General features: G+C 40.3%; 2 protein-coding genes across 2 annotated transcripts in view; both read right to left on the bottom strand.

The window, feature by feature from the left end:
- Positions 1-723: 723 nt before the first annotated feature.
- Positions 724-2,817, bottom strand: LOC128260552 (antigen 5 like allergen Cul n 1). The gene is made up of 2 exons (XM_052993659.1): positions 2,654-2,817; positions 724-1,407 (listed from the first exon to the last, which is right to left on the bottom strand). The coding sequence occupies exons 1-2, from the start codon at positions 2,768-2,770 to the stop codon at positions 754-756; spliced, it is 771 nt and encodes a 256-aa protein (XP_052849619.1). The 5' UTR covers positions 2,771-2,817; the 3' UTR covers positions 724-753.
- A 1,425-nt stretch (positions 2,818-4,242) lies between these two features.
- LOC128260553 (Ca(2+)/calmodulin-responsive adenylate cyclase) overlaps positions 4,243-19,849 on the bottom strand; it is a 47,326-nt gene continuing 31,719 nt past the window's right edge. Inside the window, 11 exon segments of the mRNA XM_052993660.1 lie at positions 4,243-6,986; positions 8,058-8,827; positions 9,573-10,768; positions 11,637-12,834; positions 12,897-13,071; positions 13,877-14,243; positions 15,069-15,309; positions 15,389-15,499; positions 15,582-15,721; positions 16,443-16,916; positions 18,405-18,671. Coding sequence (XP_052849620.1) covers positions 6,556-6,986; positions 8,058-8,827; positions 9,573-10,768; positions 11,637-12,834; positions 12,897-13,071; positions 13,877-14,243; positions 15,069-15,309; positions 15,389-15,499; positions 15,582-15,721; positions 16,443-16,916; positions 18,405-18,671 — 5,370 coding nt within the window. The 3' untranslated portion in view covers positions 4,243-6,555.

Here is a 19,849-nt window from a genome sequence, read left to right on the forward strand (position 1 = left end):
ATTTTCCTAATTTTCAAACCAAAAAAAAAATGCACTTTTAATAACCGCAGAAAATTAAAGTATACAATTAGATAACTATTTAAATAATCTATTCAAATCCGCATTGATCATTATTTCATACATTTCATTAGATTTGTCTTATAAATAGTGATAGTTTCTGGTTTTTATTATATTACTCTGAAAAAATTAATATTTCTAAGCGACAAAAAAATAACGATCAGAAATAATATTTATTTTGCGGGCGACATTGTTTCGTTAAAAAAAAAACAAGACGGAACGCTAAAGCCGAGGGCCCCGACTATTTGATACCCGTTACTCATGAAAACAAATATATTCCTAAAAAAAAAATCGGGTTTTGGGTGACGCCATTCTAAAATAATATTTAGATAGGAGGTCAAATAGATCACGTAATTAATCGACGAATAAGGGGTATTCTGGTCTAGAATCCTGAATATAAGGCATTTTTATACACTTGCAGGCGGTATTTAATTTCGGTCAGAAGTTTGTAAATATATACTTGATCAGCATTACGAGGAGAGTCAATCTGTCTGTCCGTCCGTCCGTTTCTACGCAGTCTCTCAATTTTAAAGCTATCTGCACTTCCCAAAAGTTGTCTTCCTGTTGCAGGAGTTTTATAGTGCCAAGTTTGCCCTTCTTTTCTTAAACTTTACATGTACATAAATTATAAGTCTGCATTAACAGCCAATACAGGGGCAAACAAAATTTGACTGATTTATGCTTCTATTTATTGGCCTAATAGAAAAGATTGTTGACGTCGTAGACCTCCTTGTCGCTGCACAGATACTTGTAGCTGGGATTGGTGCCGGTGGTGCACTTGCTGGCCGCCGTGGAGCACGAGCTGTACATCTTGATGCCCAGGACATTGGTGGCGGCGTAGTTGCAGGCCAGGAGGAAGGCCTTGTAGGATTTTCCGGGCACGGAGTAGGTGGCCGCGGCACAGCCCACATCCGTGTTGCGATCGGCGACCAGTACGGTGAAGTGGCCAATGGCCGGGCCCTGATAGTTCGAGGGATAGGCATCGATGTAGCTCTGCTTGGTGTAGACCGCCTCGCCGTACCACATATCCACGCCCCACTGTACATAGTGGGTCACATTCATTGGATCGTAGTAGCTCATCCAGGCCAGATTCTGACCGGACCAGTCGAAGGCATCCGTGTTGTGGCATCCGTCGTGGCGCATCGCACAGCTCCTCACATTCAAACCGGCCAGATAGGCCAGTTCGTCGTTCCACTTGATGGTGGACATCCTGCAGGCGGCACTCAAGTTGGCATTTAGTCCTCCGGCGATAATGTTGCGGTACTCGTTCGTCCTGTTCACCAGGGCCTCCTTCTGCACGGTGGTCAAGGTCAACAGGGCGGCGTCACTGGGACAGCTCGAGTCCCAGGCCTGCAAAAATATGAACATAAAAATAACTACATATTAATTTATAATTTGGTTATTATTTAAATATATTCAAAAATATCTATAGCTCTATAGAATCCTCAAATTATTGTTCAGCTTATAATAAACTATGACTCGGACTTAATCCCCAAAAGTTATGGCAGGCATATACCAATATGTTCATTTTAAACACAAAGGCTTCATAACTCGATGTTTTTAAATGCACAGAAACTACATTTTTATATATTTTAAGATCAATTTTTTAATTACTCTTATTTTAGTAAAATCGGAAACGATTTCATATAGCTGCCACGGGTACGATTGAATAATTAAGCTAAAAATAGCTTCAAATTTTTTAAAGATACACGCATATACATCGAAATTAAGATGTTTTAAAATATATTTAATCTTAACAATAGCTTATAAGCTTCGGCTGGCCGAAGTTTGCTTCTTTTCTTGTATTATTTAGTTTAACTTTGCGTTTTGCATTATGTAGCTGTTAAGCTCATATTTTGACCTTCCAAAATCAAACGCAATAAAACAGTTGCTTATGAAACTTTTATCGGTTGAAATTAAGTACATATTTGAAAACAATATACTTGGTGGCGTCACAAAACAATTATTTAACAAACAACACATCTCGTTTTTATCTTCTGATGTTGTTTAATAAGTGTTTTTGTTTTTTGTTTTCTTAAGAAAAAAGGTTCAGTTTTGGGGTACTTAAAACAATTGAATACACGATTCTGTAAAGCATTTAATAACATAATATTATATTGTAGCGATCTTTTTACCTATTTAAATGTAATTTTACCTATTTTTAGCTTATTTCTATAAAACAAAAATTAAGATACTTTTGAATTAAATGTAAGATAAAAAAAAAGCTCTGATTAATTTTAACTTGGTCTTATAAATGACAGCGTTTAACATTAATTTATGAATTCAAATACTAATCGGCTATATAATAATATTTGTAACTTAACAGAAAAAACTTAAGATCATTTTCAAAACAGTTTTAGATAAACAACAAAATCTTGTGGTTTTTAACTCAATATTATACTTATTACACATTATTTATTTCATACCAATCGTTTTACTTAAAAATAAAATTTTTAAAAAAAATTGTACCTAAAATTTTACATTTTAAAAAATTGTACCTAAAATTTTAAATAAATTTTTTTAAGGCGCGGAGAAATTTGGACACCGTAATTTAGAAATGCATTAATAGAAGTCCTGCTGATGAAGGATAACTTACCCCCAGATTGTCGCAGCCCAGATTCTTAGTGCTGCCGCAGCTCTTTTTGCAGTAGTCGGTGGCAGAGACGATGCCCAGTGCCAAAGAAAGGCAGACGATGATCACGGTGTTGCGCATTTCTATTCCCAGATCTGATTGCTGGCCTTTTCCACCGGGCCATTGGCTTTTATGGTGGCTGAGGAGTTGTTTTTTATCAACATTTGATTAAATATTTACCGCCAGAGTGTCTCATTTGTAGCAGCCGAGTCTGCCGCCCCCTTTGTGTGGGTTGCTAAAATGTGTAACGGGTCGGGTTCACCCCACCCCACTCCAACCTACCCCATTCCTCCCCCCAAAGACGTCATGCGATCGGTGTGATAAACAACCATGTCTGCGGGAACCACCAGAGGTTCCTTCACTGATTGTCTTTCAAAGTGACAAGATATTATGAGAAATATTAATGAGTAACGCAGAAAAAAATCAGGGAAAACAAGAAACAGACGTTCCATTGTTTAATCTATTATATACAGAAGAATGATTATACCGAAACGCCCTTAAAGAAAATGGCATTCATTAAGTTATGGAAAAACCCAATGACTAAATGGTTGTTTACAAATAAACAAAATAATTTAACTTAATTCTTGGGTTTTTTTAGCCAGTACATATGCGGGATATCTATTGTAGATGTTTTTAACTCACATTTGTAAAATGTTAGCATACTTTTTCTAGTCTTAACATAATACCTTTTGTGATTTTAAGCCAACCAAAACCAAATGTATGGACATGTGAGACCCAACAATTTTTATGTCAGAAAATAATATAGTTAATTTATTATTAAAAAATGTTTTTTTTTTGTTTTAACAAGATTATTGACCCAATTATTGAAAATAGTGGTCTTAAATAAATACCTAAAATGATTTTTAACCAAACACAATTCAATCACAATTCTCTGAGTCCCAATGAATCCTGTTTCTCACGTCCAAAATTAAGATTTAATGCAAGAAGATTTATGTAATGCTTCGAAAATATGTGTTTTGTTCTTACCCCATTAAGAATAGAAAAAAGTGCTTTAAAATTTGCCCAAACTTATGAAAACGCTTTTGAAAAATAAAAAAAAAACATTTTCAACCACCAATGTTCATCCTTCTATTGCGGGGACGGAAATTTAGACATGTAGCATCCCTTATAAGTACACATTGCAACAAATAGAACTTCCGGCACGTGTCGTGATGACCCTCCTCCGCCAGTCAAATGTTAGCCCTACTGAGGAATAAAATGCAAAATAGACAAAAGCCTATAGATCAAGTGCAAAGCCAAATTGCCAAGCAGTCTTGGAGTGTGGTCCACATATTTGCCCAGCTGTTACGAGCACCCCTAAGTTAAATTAAAATATAAGGCTTTGATTGTGGACATTGGAGAAAACTATTGCTAGACGTCGGCCAACTTCTTTATAGTCAAACAAGGCAATTCTTCAAATTTATTAATAATATATTTAACCAATACATACCGTCATTTTTATTAGCATTTTTAACGCTTAAGAGAGCATGCTTCCATTACCAAATAAATTGCAACCACACACATGTTTATATTTTTGTATATATATATTTTTTTCGACATATTTGATATGCTGACATTTTATGTATTTCTAGTAGGGTTTTTCTTATACAAACAGGCCTGTTCCACTTTCCATATAAAAGAAACGTACGGATGAGAATTTCTCTAAACTGTTCCAATTTTTACTTTTTAAGGAATCAACCAATCAATTTGCCGCTTTTTATCGGGCTTAAAAATTCTCAATTCAAACAAAAATATATCCATTAATTCGGAACATTGCGTAATAACTTAGCTTGTAAATTTTACCTGTATTTTTGTTAAATACAAGTTGATACAAATTACATAATATAATCAGTTCGTCCTTATCTCAAGCATTTTAGCGAGAGTGAAGGAATGGATAAGTGAAAAAATAAGTACCTTTAATAGATTTATTTTATGCTAGTTAATCATAAGAAAAGGGGCAAACTAAAAGAAAAATTTAAACAAGTTTTCTATTTAACTTGCGCTCGGAATTCGGAACAGTCCTGATTATGCAATTCTGTCAACTTTACAATTGCATTTAAAAATTCAAAATGAGTCCGCAATCTGCCTTCAGAACTTGTATGCTCTTTTTATAAGGCCCTACCCACCATTATTTTGTGTAGATATAGACAGATGGCTGTCATTGCATATAATATTTAATTCATTACCATTTACTTTTTTTAGTACAGAAAAATAAATATACTTGCACACCGTTCTTTAGGTCCAATTTCCTGTCTGCCTCTGTGTACAATCATATGAATGTGTATATATATATATAGATATTTATTCCAGCTTGTTCTCAGTTTCATTTATATGTACATATATATTTGATGTATACAGATCTGCGCTATTAGTGTTTATATTTGCATAAGAAGTTTATCTGTGGGCTGTTTGCAGTTCTTGCAGTAGCTGTGGTTGTTGTTGTTTTTATCGTTAATCTTGTTGCTTTCGTGTAGTTTGTTTGTTTAATTAATAATATTTGGCGCTCCCACGGCGACTTTATAAATTTTACACACAAAATATGGATTTGTTTGTTTACATTTTCTTATTTATCATTTGCACAGATGTAATAGATTTCAGTTTCAGTTTTTTTTTTTGCTTGGTGTTGTTTGGTTTCGGTTTCCGTTATTGGGGTTGGGGCAACAATATCAAGAATATTTTTGTCTCTGCATCTTAAATACCTATTAATTGTAAATCATGTTCATATGATTTATTCTATCATCTCGAATATTCTATATACAGATCTTACAGACGAATGCACTGAAGTAGCATAGCAAATGAAATTTGACAATTGTGCAGCAGCCAACAGAGGTGGAGTACACTTTAAGTCACTCCGTCTAGCACTCTGGAACTTAAACTAAAAATTCGCAACATCATATTTGGAATACAAAAGCTAAGTATAAGCCAGTTTGTGGTTGAGCCCAAGAGTAGGCAACGTAGAAAGTCAAAGACGCTTGGCGCGGAGGTCGACAAAACCAAAAAAAAATATAAAGAAACGAACAAATGAAGAGGTTACGTATTGTTCACGTGGGACTTTAATATGATTATCCGAATTACTTGGTCTCAATCGATGAGATTTTTCGGTTTCGGTTTCGATTTCAATTCAAAATTCGAATTCATGGTGGCGCAGTCTATGGGCAATTTAGCCTTACAATAATATCGGAAAAATATTTATAACATTTGTTTTATTTACAACTTGTCATGCATTGGTTGTGGCTTCGTATGAATGGCCAAATCTTTGCTTATTCGATTATCAAAATGACACATATACACATATATATTCGTACATTAATAACTTAAGGGACTGGACAGGGGACGTCTAGCTGCGTTGCCCTGCCGCAAATAAGTCCTTAGGAGGACTAAGCGCACTAAATGACGAATTCATGGATTAGCATTGGGTATCTCAAGTTGCGGCTAAATATCAATTTTAATTTCGATTTTTTTTTTCTTCGTGCGGTATAGTAACTGGAACGCATAACTTGCCAATTGGCGACAAGTAACCAATGACTACGTATTTACTCTCAATACATATATAGATTTTCTTGCATAAACTATATTTTATATAGGTATATATGAGTTAATGTTTACTGGGCACGATTTAGCCACAGTTAAGCGAACGGGCTTACATCTAGGGGTGCCATAGAGCAGCTTTAAGTGCCTCTGCTTCATTGCATATATATAAATATATATCTATATATATCTATATATATATATATCTGTCACCTATTCTAGATTTAGTTTACTTTAGTTTAGGTTGGTTTTTTGTAAATTATTAGACACCATTTGCATATAGCAATAACAACGTTTGAGTGTTTAACGCTCCCTCTTTTTGCATAAGCTTTCAATCTTTACTCTCTCAGCTCCTCGGCTGATTGAACCTGTATCGATGCCAAATGCGATTGGGTTTGTATTTGTGATTGAGACTGCTGATGCTGCTGCTGCTGCTGCTGATGTTGCTGCTGCTGCTGATTTTGCTGCTGATGCTGTGCCGGCGAGGGAGGCTGTCCAAATTTGCTGGAGATCTTGTGCGAGGCATTGACAATGGCCAGCTCATGCTTGGAGTCCAGGTCGCAGTCGTAGAGGCCGCTCAGCGAGTCCAGGCTGAGCAGGCGGGAGCTGGCCCGGCTGGACACCGAGGTGTCGTCCACGTCCGGCGCGTTATACAGCGAGTTAACGTCCGAGAGAGCGCCCTCGGCATCGGTGAGGCCGGCTTCGTTCAGCAGCGAGATGTTCTCCAGTCCGGGCTCATCGGTGATATAGCCCGTGGACTCGGCTCCACCTAAACAAGTTGAAGGTGGGAAAACATCAGTAATACATAAAATTAGCTATAGTCGGGTGCCACGACTATTAGATGCCCGTTACCCATGTTGGGGTGTACTTAGATACTTGTACCTAGGTACGAACCTAGATACCAATTCTTGGTACATCAAAAATTACCTTACATAGGATAAGATTTTTATTTACCTTAAGATAACGCTCTTCTAGATATTTTGGTGCTGAAATATTTTGATTTATTTTTGTTTTTAATTTAGCTTGATACCACTAAATTAAACTTCGTACTAGTTTCGCAAATGTGCCTAAAAAATTTCACTACAACTTGAAGATAGGTTATTTACATCGCATTTGCAAGATATAATAATGACTCTTTGTACATGTTTCTACAGGTCTGGTTTAATGGCCAGAGCTTATACAAAATATCATAATTCAACTGCAACTTCGAGAAGAACCTATTGACCTCAAAATTATTACATTTAAAAAAATTGAATTGAAATGTATTCCTCTTCCCTTTTTTGTACCTTTTACATTAACTATATACTTAAAAAATTGTGTATAACATTACCAAAGTACTTATTTTCTCAAATACCTTGATAGATCCTACCAATTTCAAAATAAATGTGCATCAGAAAAACACTGGTTTTGGGTGGCGCCATCTGCCGAACTGCAGGGTCAATACGACAATCAAAAAGAGCGCCCCCGCGTGCAGTGACTTCATAATCAAAACTTTCCTCATAACTAGTAAAATAATGGATTAATTTGGAACATTTTTGGTGTGTCAATAGATATTCCCCAATAATCAAATACCTCAAAAAAAAATAAGTGAAAGGACAGAGTTTTACTTTTTGTGAGCGTTATAGTGAGCGTGACAAAATTTTGAAATAAACTTGCGCTAGTTGGGCGCACTAGAATCTGCCTGTTAAATTCCAAATCACTGGGACTCTTCGTTTATACGGACGGACATACAGACAGTCGGACCTGGATCAAGAATATATATATATTATATATATACATATATTTTTTTTTTTTTTCCACCACCAAAGGGTACCAAAATGGTTGGGGACTTTGCTCTCACCTGTGGCTTCCTCACGGCAATCATCGTCCGACCACTCCGACTGGCTCTCCAAGGGATTGGAGTCCATGGACTGGTGGTTGAGATGGGCCGCTCCGTACTTTAGCTCGTCATTTATCACATTGGCCTCCAAGCCGCGCATGCTGCCATTCGTTAGCGGCGCAGCTTCTCTGTGCCCTCCGTCCCGGTGGTTGTCCTCCTCCTCCTCCTCCTCATCCTGATCATCATCGTCGTCCTCATCCTCCTCATGCTGCGCATCTGCTCCAGCCTCCGTCCGTTTGTGACTGAGGTCCGGCTTCTGAAGGCGCCTCTGCCGCACATCGTGTCCCACCTCATCATCCTCAAACTCCTCGTCGGCCAGGTTGTCCTCGGTGTCGTCACGCTCCTCCTGCTCCTGCACATGGTTGTAGCGCTGCTGTTGTTGCTGCTGCTGCTGCTGCTGCAACTGCCTCTGTTGGTGATGCTGGTGGTGATGGTGGTGGTGGTGGTGGTGGTAGCGTTGGTGGCGCTGCTGCGACTGCGGCTGCACCGCTCCATCCAGTCCGTCCAGGCTCTCGTGGCTGTACTGCAGCTCCTTGGAGCGCGGTCGCTGGCGATGCGCCCTCTGCTGTGGATGTTGATGTTGATGCTGCTGCTGCGGATGCGGATGCTGCACATGGTGCACATGGCTGCCGTTCAGCTCCTTCGACGGGTGCATGTCCAGCATGGCCAGCACATGCATCTGGCTGCGATTCTCGTGCAGGATCTCGCAGGATTCCGTGTCCGAGGTTTGCCTGCAATAGTCACATTCGCTCCATTGGATAAGGTTGCTGTGTACGTTATTATTGGGAGCTATATTTAAGAACAATTTGGGGCCACCCACACACCGGTTATGAAAGCGGCGAACCTACACCATATGACATGGAATGGAAGCTGTCTGTCGTCATGGTCAGTGATGGGGAAGATATCCTGACTAGGTAGACTTTATAAGCTAATAAACGGCCACTTGTTTCACCAGTCTATAACATAATTTGAAGGGTGATCTATTTTTCTTTATAGGGTGTTTAAAACAAAACATAAATCTCAAGAAATCAACATATGGTTAAAAATCTCAAAGACAATGGACTCGACACGTCTTTGTTTCCTCTTAATATGCACATAAGTTAATAAAAAAACAAATTATTAAAGATGTACTTATTATTTTAAAATCAAATAAAAAAAAAAATTCAGGTATTTTTTTTGCTAATAAAATTATTTAGAGATGTATTTCTTTCTGAGGTCATAATTTATTATAAAAAATAAAATTTTCAAATGATGTAATTTTTTCTAGGTTTCTTTGTTATAACTAGTTATTGTACGGATACTTTCTAAAAACATTGTTTAAAAAAAAAAAACAGAAATGAAAAAAAAAAACCCCAAAGATGTTCTTCTTTCTGGGATCATCATATTGGGTTGATAATTTCGTAGTCGTATTCAAATTCCTTTCGCTGCACCTATGGTAGGATACTTTTCCCCATCACTGTTCCATGGTCTACTCACATTTGGCTTGACTCCGATGGATTCTTGTTGCGCGTTATCTCCTTGATGGCCTCCAAGCCCACCGGGTGTTTGGCGATCATGAAGCTGTTGCTGCCCGGCAGCTTGCCACCGGCATGGAGCAGCTCGTGGTCCACTTGTTGCTGCTGTTGGTCCGCCTTGTGGTGACTGCTGTTGTTGTTGCCACTGTTCGAATTGCTGCCGCTGCCGCCGCTGAGATTGCCATTGCTGCTGCCGCTGCCGCCGCAGCCGTTGCCCGCCGCCGATCCTGAGCCCGAACCCGAACCCGATCCCGACCCGGATCCATGACCATTGGCGGAGCTGAGCTTGCCATTGCTGAGGGAGTAGCTCATCTCCCGGCTGCCATTGCTGGCCGTGTGATCCGTGGTGGAGATGGCCGTCGCCGTTGCCGTTGCCGTTCCCGTCGTGGTCGCCAAACAACGGGCTCTCGACGATTCGTTGAGCAGGCGCTGCAGTTCCCGCTCAAAGGGCGACTTGGTGGCAATGGGCACGGCCACGCCCACGCTAACGCCCGTTCCGGCGGCGGCTGCCGTTTGATAGTCAAAGCTGTTGCAGCTGTCGCCCTTGTGCTGCGTGTTGCTCGTGGTGTTGCTGGTGGTGTGCTGACCCTGGCTCTCGGTGGTGGAGCTCAGCTCGAAGTCGTGGCTGGTCAGCTGGGCGGCCATGTCGACGACCGGCGAGGTGGGATCCACCTGGATGTCGCAGGGATAGAGCCACTGCAGCGGATTGACCAGACCGGAGGGCAAGTGGTAACCATTGCGGTGCAGCTGATGGCCGCCGCCATTGAGGATGCGCGGCGAATCCTCGTCGCCTTCGCCCTCGCCCTCGGTGGTCTTCGAGTAGCTCTCATCCGAGCTGCTCATCGAGGGCGAGTGCGGGCGCGAGCTGAGGTCGTCCGTCGAGGACATGTCCCTGCTCTCCTCCAGATCGGCGGCCGGCAGCTTCGGCAGCGGCTTCATGTACGTCCTCAGCGCCGGTTTCGGCGGCAGCTGCGGCTGCTGCGAATACATGGCGTACTGCTGGGCGGGATGTGCCTGTTGCTGCTGATCCTGGACAGGATGATGCTGCTGCTGATGCTGCTGATGCTGCTGCTGCTGCTGCTGCTGGTGCGACAACACGGTGTGGGGAGAAGTGTAACGTGGTGGCTCGTACTTTGGCGCATGCTGCATGGGCATGATCTGGGGGCGTGGTTAGTCGGAGATGAGCAAGCGAGAGAGAAAGATAGATGTGCATGGGCATGCAGAGAGTGGACACAGAGAGTTAGATACATGGTATACACAGATATATATATACATATACATATATATATATATAAGGAGTGGATATATATTCGGGGCAAGAGTTGTGGCTGTGGACTCTTCTTGGGTTGGTTTTGGCAAGCATCAAGAACAGACTGGTATGCATACATTTATTTCAATTTTGAATATCCCTATCTAAATAGCTTAATTGCTTTATGCAAATGTCCAAACTTGAGTTCGATTTACTAAATTGAGCTTTCGAAGTGGTTTTTACTCGATTTATAACTAATTCACTAATTTACTTGAGGTAAAAGTGCAAACATAAAATAAAATAATTAACTTGATGGAAAAAATGATTTTTGTTATACTAAAAGCACTAAAAACTGTGATCATTTATTTTAATTTACTCATACTAGCCACATAGAATATATATGACTCAGTCTAACTTAAATTTTATAAGGGAAAACAAAGTGTTAAATAACCATTATTTTCTGAATTTCTAGCGCTTAACATTCAACTGATTTAAACCAAATTTAGACCAAAGATATTTCAAAGTTAAAAAAAGATCTTGTTTTCCTCATCAACTTTCAGATGTTTTATGCATCCTAATATTGTATAGGTACAACTACATACATACAAGTCTATTCTGGTTCTTGGGTGTTAGTTACGAATGGGATATGGATATGGGTCTTGGTTTGGGTCTGGTTACTTATTCTGGTTACTGAAGGCGGGACAAGGCGGTGGTGCTGGCTGTTCAGAGGAGGATCTCCTTGCTCCAGGACAGTTGGTGGTCGGCGTCTTCACTCACCTTGGCTACCGGTGCGACGCTGCTGGCATGCAATAGCGGCTCGCTCTCCCGGCAGTGGCCATAGCCCAGGCTGGTGAACGATGGCGGGTGCTGGTTCTGGATCTGATTCTGGCTTTGAATCTGGCTCTGATTCTGATTCTGATTCTGATTATGATTCAAATTCAGATTCGAATGGAGGTGATGCGGTGGTGGATAATGGCCATGCTGGTTTAAGGGCAGCGCATAGGTGCGATCTCGATCTCGATCTCGCCGTGGCATCATGAAGCAGTCGCCGCCGCCGAGCACGCCAGCCCCGACACCCACACCCACACCCATTCCCATGCCCGTGCCTGTGCCCATGCCCATGCCTATTCCCATGCCCATTCCCATTCCCATCCCGGTTAGGTCGAGGCTGCCATGATGCGGCGGCAGCTGCTCCATCTTCGGATGCCGGCCACCGGGAGTCGGATTTTCAATGATATTAAACTCGCGCAACATTACCGAAGTAGGAACGGGCTGGTGCAGATGCTGTTGCTGTTGCTGATGCTGGAGCTGGAGCTGGTGGTGGAGTAGGATCTGGTGCTGCACTGGAACGGGGTGCTGATGCTGGTTGTGGCTCTGGAACTGGAGTTGGTGGTGCTGGGGCTGGATTTGCTGGAGGGGAACCGCCACTGCAGCCGTCGGTGTCGTTGTGAAGCCACCATGCTGCTGCTGCTGCTGTTGCTGCTGCTGCTGCTGATCGCCATTGTGTCCATTGTGTCCATTGTGTCCATTGTGACCATTGTGGCCATTGTGGCCATTGCCATTCTCCCGAATATTGGGCAGTCCACCGTTGGCCATGAAGATCGGCTGCTTCTGGAGTTTGCTGTTCAAGCGTTGCTGCTGCTGCTGATGCAGATGGTGGTGCACCACCGGTGGCGGGGGCGCCGGGAGCGGCAACGGATCGTGTTGTTTGTGCTGGTGCTGCAGCAGTAGCTGCTGCTCCTCGCCACCGGTGCCAGTGGCGTACAGATGGCCATTCTCCTTCTTACTGTAGGTGTCGGTGTTGACGCGGTTCTCCGGGAACTGCGACACCTTCATGTAGTAGTCCGGCGCATGGAGACTCTGCGGCAGGGACATGGCGTTGCGCACCTCGCCGTTGAGCGACTTGTTGCCACTGTCGCACAAGAAATAGGTCACCATGTCGCCCTTGCCCTTCACCTTGATGGTGCCGCGACATCTGCAATGGAAGGCGATCAATGAGAAACTGAAATAGATCATGCCCTGACTGCTCACACTCACCGGAACTCAAAGTGCGAGCCCACCAGACTGTCGACCACCTCCTGGGTCACCTGCGAGTAGCCAGGCACTCCGGTGGAGTCCATGCGGCTGGCCACGTTCACCGTGTTGCCCCAGATGTCGTACTGCGGCTTCCGGGCTCCGATTACGCCCGCCACAACGGGCCCAATGTTGATACCTATCATGTGTCGGGTAAACGAAAATCAGGATCAGTTGTAATTGCATGAGGTCAGGGGTGCCCTGCTCTCAGATTCGGATATTTTAAGAACTTATCAAGAGGAATCTCAATTGCACACGGCACACCTGCATTAGAAGTGTTTTTTAAAATAGTCTATATTGGATGCTTTTAAATACGGTTTAAAAAAATCTCACACGAAGCTTAACAAACATTTGTCAAATTTGTTTATAAAACAACAACAAACTGTTAAACAAATAGTATTTGACTAGTACATTTTTTTTTAACATTAAATGACACATGACAAAAAAAATTAAATATGTTACATTTAATCTTGCTTTACACATTTTTAAATGAAAGCATTTCAAGAGTCAATGGACAAAAATTTTCGAAAATCTTAAATATACTTAGACAATGCAGCGCTAAATAAGTTTTATTTTAACCAAAGGGTATGTAAATCTTTTTTATTATTATTATTTTTTTTTTTGTTTTTTTTGCATAACAATAATTACTTTTCTTAAAGAATATAGAAAAAACGGAAAATTTATAAATCATGACAGATGCATAGATTGTACATAGATATCGATTTAATTTATGTTCTATGCTTTTTGTTCAAATAGCGCATTAACAATCAATATTTGCAATGCTTTTTAATTTCAGCTAAATGTACTTTTAACTATTTAATTAAGTTGTAATAACCGAAGTAACAGAACACGATAATGTGAGCCTTTTAATTTTGGGTTCGAAATTGAGATACTTTCAGCTAGAACCGATCATAAAATCATATTTTAATTAAAAGCAGACTTACCCACGCGCAGCATAAAGTTGTTGTACGAGTGGCTGTTGATCTCCTGCAGCGAGTGCCGCATGGCCTTGACATATTCGATGAGCGCAGTCATGTGGCGACGCACCGAATTGGGATCATTGGGCTGGATCTTGTACTCGGGAATGAGGCCCACGACGGCCATATAGGTGCTGCCCACGGTCTTGATCTTGTCGATGCCCCGGAAGCGGTCCTCCTTGAGCAGCTCGTCAAAGTCCGCGATGATCTCGTTCAGCAGCCGGAGGCACTCGAGGCCCTGATCGGAGCCATCCATCTCCGTGTAGAACTCATTGAAGTTTGGCACGCTGGCGAAGATGACGCCCACCTTGGCATAGCTCTGATGGTAGAGCTCCTGTAAAGAATTGAACGAAATACAAAAATATATTCATAAAATATATAATATATATATATATTATATATATAACAACAGCCGAAGCAAGGGTTCTCCCAACATTTCTTTTTCTATAAATGTCTTCTCCCGGCAATTGCGAGCAACTATAAAAAATAATTAAGCGAATTTGATCAAGCCACTCTGAATTTATACATTTATTTAAATATGAATGCTTCTTTCCATTTCCGCATTATATACATTACTTTAGTTAATAAAATTTAAATTAATTTACAAAATTAATGAAAGTATTTTTTCTTTTTAAATATAAATACAAATTGTAGTTTAAAGTTTGGCTATGTTTGCTTTAAAACGATTACTGTCTATATTTTTATATAAAAGCTGGAAAAAACCAACAATTAAGATAATTTTCATTTATTTTTTAGTTTAAGTTAAGTTTAAGTTATTTATAAAATGTTCAAAAATGTAAATTCACTAAATTTGCTTATGTTTATTCTGTTAAACTTTTGGTTTGATAATTTACAAATTGGTTAAAAATTGTTTTCTGACCATGAAGACAAGTGTGTATTACGATTTAGAAAGAATCATATGTATATAAATATTGTTTTCAAGAGTATAACAAATTTTTTTCCCAAAATGATTTTTCTTTCTAGTTTAAACACAAATAAAAGTAGAATTAATTTTGAGACAATGATGGTGAATGCATATATGTATATGTATACATACTGATTCCAAGGATATTAAAGCTTGTCTTTCCTTCTATCTTTTGCATTAATCTTTCTAAATTTGTCAGTAGGTCAATGGGTAGGGTAAAATGCGACTTCTTACCATATTGTTGCGGAATTGTGCATCGAGGAAATGTGCAGCCACATGAGCGGGCAGCAAATTGTGCAGAATACGCTTGTTGGACTCCTGCAGCACGTCCATCTCCTTCTTCTCCTGGGAGGCCTGCAGCTGCCAGAGGAAGTCCAGGCGGGCAGTGCCCTCCACCAGGCGTCCGTGCACCAGAATGGCAATCATGAAGATGGCGATGCGGGCCAGCGAGATCAAGTGAAGTGGAATCGAGGCGCTGCAGAGGGAGTCGTTCGAAAAGAATGGATTAATGGATTAGTGGATTAGTGGGTCGGCCAAAATTAGCGATGACCTACTTGACCCGGTTGTCGTAGCACTCGAAGATGTTCTGATGGGACAGTTCTATGAACAATCCGTAGATGGTTCCCATGCCGAGCACCAGCAGCGATTTGAATATTATGGGCAGCCTGAAAACGTGGCAATCAAGGATTAGCATTAGCAATGCGGATATGCGGATATGCGGATATGCGGATATGGGTATGCACTCACCTAAGGAACACGGACACGGATAGGAAGGCAAAGGCAGCCGACAGGGACACGTACTGGGGCAGCGAGCACTTGCGATGGGAGTCGCTCTGGTAGGAGGCCGTCCCATTGCCCGAGCAGGGATGGTCCGAGACGCACGTGAACTGGATGAAAGTAGGTAAAAATTGGATTATTTTGTATTTATTTATACTGCATTTTTTTCGGTTATCTAATTTGTTTACTCCTGCAGAGGTTTATATTATGTAAATTCAGTCGCAAGTTTGCAACGGTGAAAGAGACATGTACGACCCTGTACGTATACATATGTACATTGAACATAGATGATATGCTCGAACTGATATAACGATGTCCGTCTGCCTTTTCGTATCTTAGAAAACTTTTTTTTTTTAATACATTTGGATAAGTTGGTTTAAATTAAATCATTACTTCAAAGTCTAGTTGTTTTCAAAGATTAATGCATATACATTTAAATATATTATTTTAGAAGAAATAGTTTGTGATTCTAACGAAAGAGAATGTTAATTTCAGGATATTTAAATTAAGGTTTCGAAAAAGGAATCTTCTTCTTTTTGTTGCTTTTAATGTAAATCAAAGCATTATGGGTCAAAGTGCTATAGATAAAGTTTTATAAAAACCGCAAGACTGTTAGACTGTCATAAAATGATCTGACTTTATTCTGATACTAATATACCTATATTTATTTGTTTTATTAATTTTTTGCTTTTTTGTTGTTTTTTTTTTTATTGAGAAGAGAATTTTTTTTTTTTGTTTACTGAGGAGTGAAGTTTATTGTAGATCTCATACACTACTTTTAATTTATTTAAATTAGTTAATACTTTGTACTAATTTTGTTTGTTTACTCACCACATTCACTTGTCCCACGGAGTAGATGAGAATGACGGTGAAAATCGTGATGGCCATGCGCAGCGAGAAGCTCTCCGAGATGTCCCAGATGATCCACTTGAGGCGCACGGCGAGCAGGAGCATCAGGATGGCGCTCACCCAGATGAAGGCGGTGAGGAAGAGCAGCAGGAGGATGAGGGTGCGCGGCAGGGCGGTCACCTGGAGGGCCGCCCCCAGGATGAGCAGCAGCAGGGAGCAGCCCATTGCCGTGGTGAAGCCCAGGTCGAAGTCCTTGTGGTATTCCCGCTCCATGTCGCTCTGCCGGAAGCGCAGGGTCAGCCGGTCCACATGCTCCGACTTGTCGCAGTCCACCGACCGGGCGTTGATCGCCTGCGAGAGGAATCTGTTCACCCGGTTGGTGGGCTGATGATGGGCGGCCACCGAGTGCCGCTTCCGGAACGGCCGCTTAAACTTGTCCGCCACCTTCGACTGCGACTGCAGATGCAGATGCAAATCCGGATGCGGATGCGGTTGCGGGATGGAAAGCCATGCAAGAGGGAGCAAGATAATAGAAAGACATTCGTTAGTTGTGGTTGTGCTGCCCGCTCGCTTTCTTCTTTGATGGATGGCTGAACGTGGCACTTGAATTGGCTCTGGTTGAGTTGAAGATTCAAGAAATAAGATTAAAGATATAAAGCGCTACGTATGTGCTGTGGGTATGTGGCCACGACTCACTACATGCTGACAACTGAGAATCGAGAATTGGGAACTGAGAACTGTGAACTGTGAACTGAGAACTGTGAACTGAGAACTGAGAACTGAGAGCCGAAAGGCAGCGAGCAGAGCTGGGACATTGCACCATGCATGCTGGGCAGGTCAAGACTTTTGAGGATGTGCTCGGAACATGCACTCCGGATGTCGAATGGTAAATGAGAATGTGCAGCTTCAGTTGGCATTTTTCAAGCTCGATGATGACACTGAACCAAATAGATAATCTTGGCCTAGAAACAGAAATAAACTCAGCTACTAATGTTCATAATGACATACGGAGTCTCCATATTTTAATTTTTTTTTTTGTTTTTTAACTCAAAAGACTAAATATATAATGAAAGTATAAATTACATGTTTTTTTTTCAACTCAAAAGATTAAGATTATACGCAAAGAAAAAAATATTACCATGCTTTGGGTAAAAAAAAATGTCCTTATTTGTCTGTTTTTTTGTTTAAGTAATGCTACTTAATAATATCAAATTAACCGAAATATATTCCTAATATTATATAAGGTTTCTTGTTTACTCTGTGCTTTAAGAGCTTTGTTTCTTTTAATTTGCTATAGACAATCTACTGTATTTAAATAGGGTCCAAATAGAACAAATATGGCTACATGTTACGCTACAAATAATGGTTTTTATAACCACAGCTAATCTTTAGTTAATGTAAACATTTTTCGGTTGAGCTTACTTAAGATGGTGTAAAACCCTCTAAACTCCCTGTTATATAAACTTTAAACCTTCTAGGATTCTCTATAATTCCCCTTATATCTAAAATTTTTTTTGTTTTATTTTTTTGAAGATTTAATTAATTCTAGGAACATTTTGGTCCAGTGTCTTGCAGCTTAAACAAAGCGAAAAGGAACATAGCTAGAACATGACGAATTTTTGCCTGGAAGCCCTCCCAGAAACAAAATTCGAGCAAAACAACGAATGAACAAAGCACATTTATGAAGTAGTTACACTTAACACAGTTATTGAACGAATGTGAATGGACGAAACACAAATTGAAGGCCTCTTTATAAGCGATTTAAGTTCTCATCTACGAGTATACGAGAAATACAAATAAATAACAAAACAAAAACTCAGATGATAACTCAGTTCTTATAGAGAGACCTTTAATTAACGAACGAACGAACGAACGAACGAACGATAGAACGCAGGTTGTAACGAAAGTTTATAGAATGTTTTTTGGCTGCTGCTCTCTGCTCACTTTATTGTTCTTGTGATTGTGCCTATGAATGCGACTAATCGTACTCGCTGTAGAGTTGGGATTTGTGCCTACGGTCACTTGAACACTGCCCCCACTTGCGGCACCGGCAATGCCGGAAATGCCGCCACCGCCACCGGAAACACCGCCACCGCCATTACCGTCACCACCGCCACCACCACCGCCGCCGCCGCCACTTCCGACGACGCTGCCATAGTTCATGCCATGCGGTGGCGGTGTTGCATGCAAGATCTTTTGCAGACGTATCACCTGGATCGGAGAAGTATACACAATACACAGTTTTCAAGTAAGTTCTTATATTTACATTTTCGAAATAAAGAGTGTTACTTAAGCTAGAGTGGTAAATTAAACAGTAGCAAGATAGAACGGCAAGTATAGTTAGGGTAAAGAATAAACGATTGAAAAGGAGGAAAAGAGGCGCATCAAGTGAAAACTAAAAACCCAACATTGTTTCAACAAAACTCAAGAATTCGGCTGGCTGCAGTTTAAAGCGCTAATACATAATAGTTGAGTATAGCAATATTTGAATATAAAATCTTAAGGAATCTGCAATCTATTCCTTTAAAAATATCGCCGTTTATGTTAGAAAGCATTGCCTTTTTGATGTTTAACCTACATTATGCGGAATGCTAAAGAAATTACTAGGGCTTTGAAATACTTTATATACTTTATGCAGCGTTCTTAATCGGAAAATAAATGAATTCATTACAAAAGATGACTTTCCTATTTTTCATGGCATTTTTCGAGCACCTTCAAAAATTATTTTAGGAACCTAGTGATTTATGCCTAAATTTTCGAGTTTAAAACCGATAACTTCACGCAATTATTAATTACAAAAGAAATTTATATATATTTTAAAATGTGATGCTATGTAATAAATGTATTTATTTATTCAACAGGTCCTCATAATTTTTACTGCTATTCGATATTAATTTACAGAACTGGAAGCTAACAAACATGTTTATATATAGTGAGTCCTTTTAAAGTGTTTTGATGTAGATATTACTGCATATTTGATACACAATTGATGAATATATTAACATATATATTTAAGTTTTATGACACCAAGTAATTCTACATTCAAACTACACACAACATTGATGCAAACGAATCGTTTGCAATATGCGTTATACTACAATTGTTAGTAGATACAGCGTAAGAATTGACGAATTTTTCTAAGCTAAGTATATAAATCTTGTATATATAATATATGTTTATAGGATAAATTGCGACTACGAAACAAAAGAGCCCACAATGTACAGAAACGAAAAACGAGAACCGATCAAAAACTTAAGGGGAGCGAGGAAAAGCGCAACTGAGGAGGAAACGGTTACGGTTATGTTATCGGTTAACGGAATCGGGTTTCGATTGGTGGTAGAAATACTTAGACATAGGCGAGGCAAACTTACCGCATCCTGAAAGAAAAC

This window comes from Drosophila gunungcola, assembly GCF_025200985.1.
Source record: "Drosophila gunungcola strain Sukarami chromosome X unlocalized genomic scaffold, Dgunungcola_SK_2 000032F, whole genome shotgun sequence".
Lineage (NCBI taxonomy): Eukaryota > Metazoa > Arthropoda > Insecta > Diptera > Drosophilidae > Drosophila > Drosophila gunungcola.

Excerpts from the sequence above, each read along its gene's own strand:
- LOC128260552 (XM_052993659.1), bottom strand. The coding sequence starts at position 2,770 with ATGCGCAACACCGTGATCATCGTCTGCCTTTCTTTGGCACTGGGCATC. Across the intron at positions 1,408-2,653 it reads TGGGCTGCGACAATCTGGGG|GCCTGGGACTCGAGCTGTCC; the intron begins GTAAGTTATCCT and ends ATATTTTTGCAG.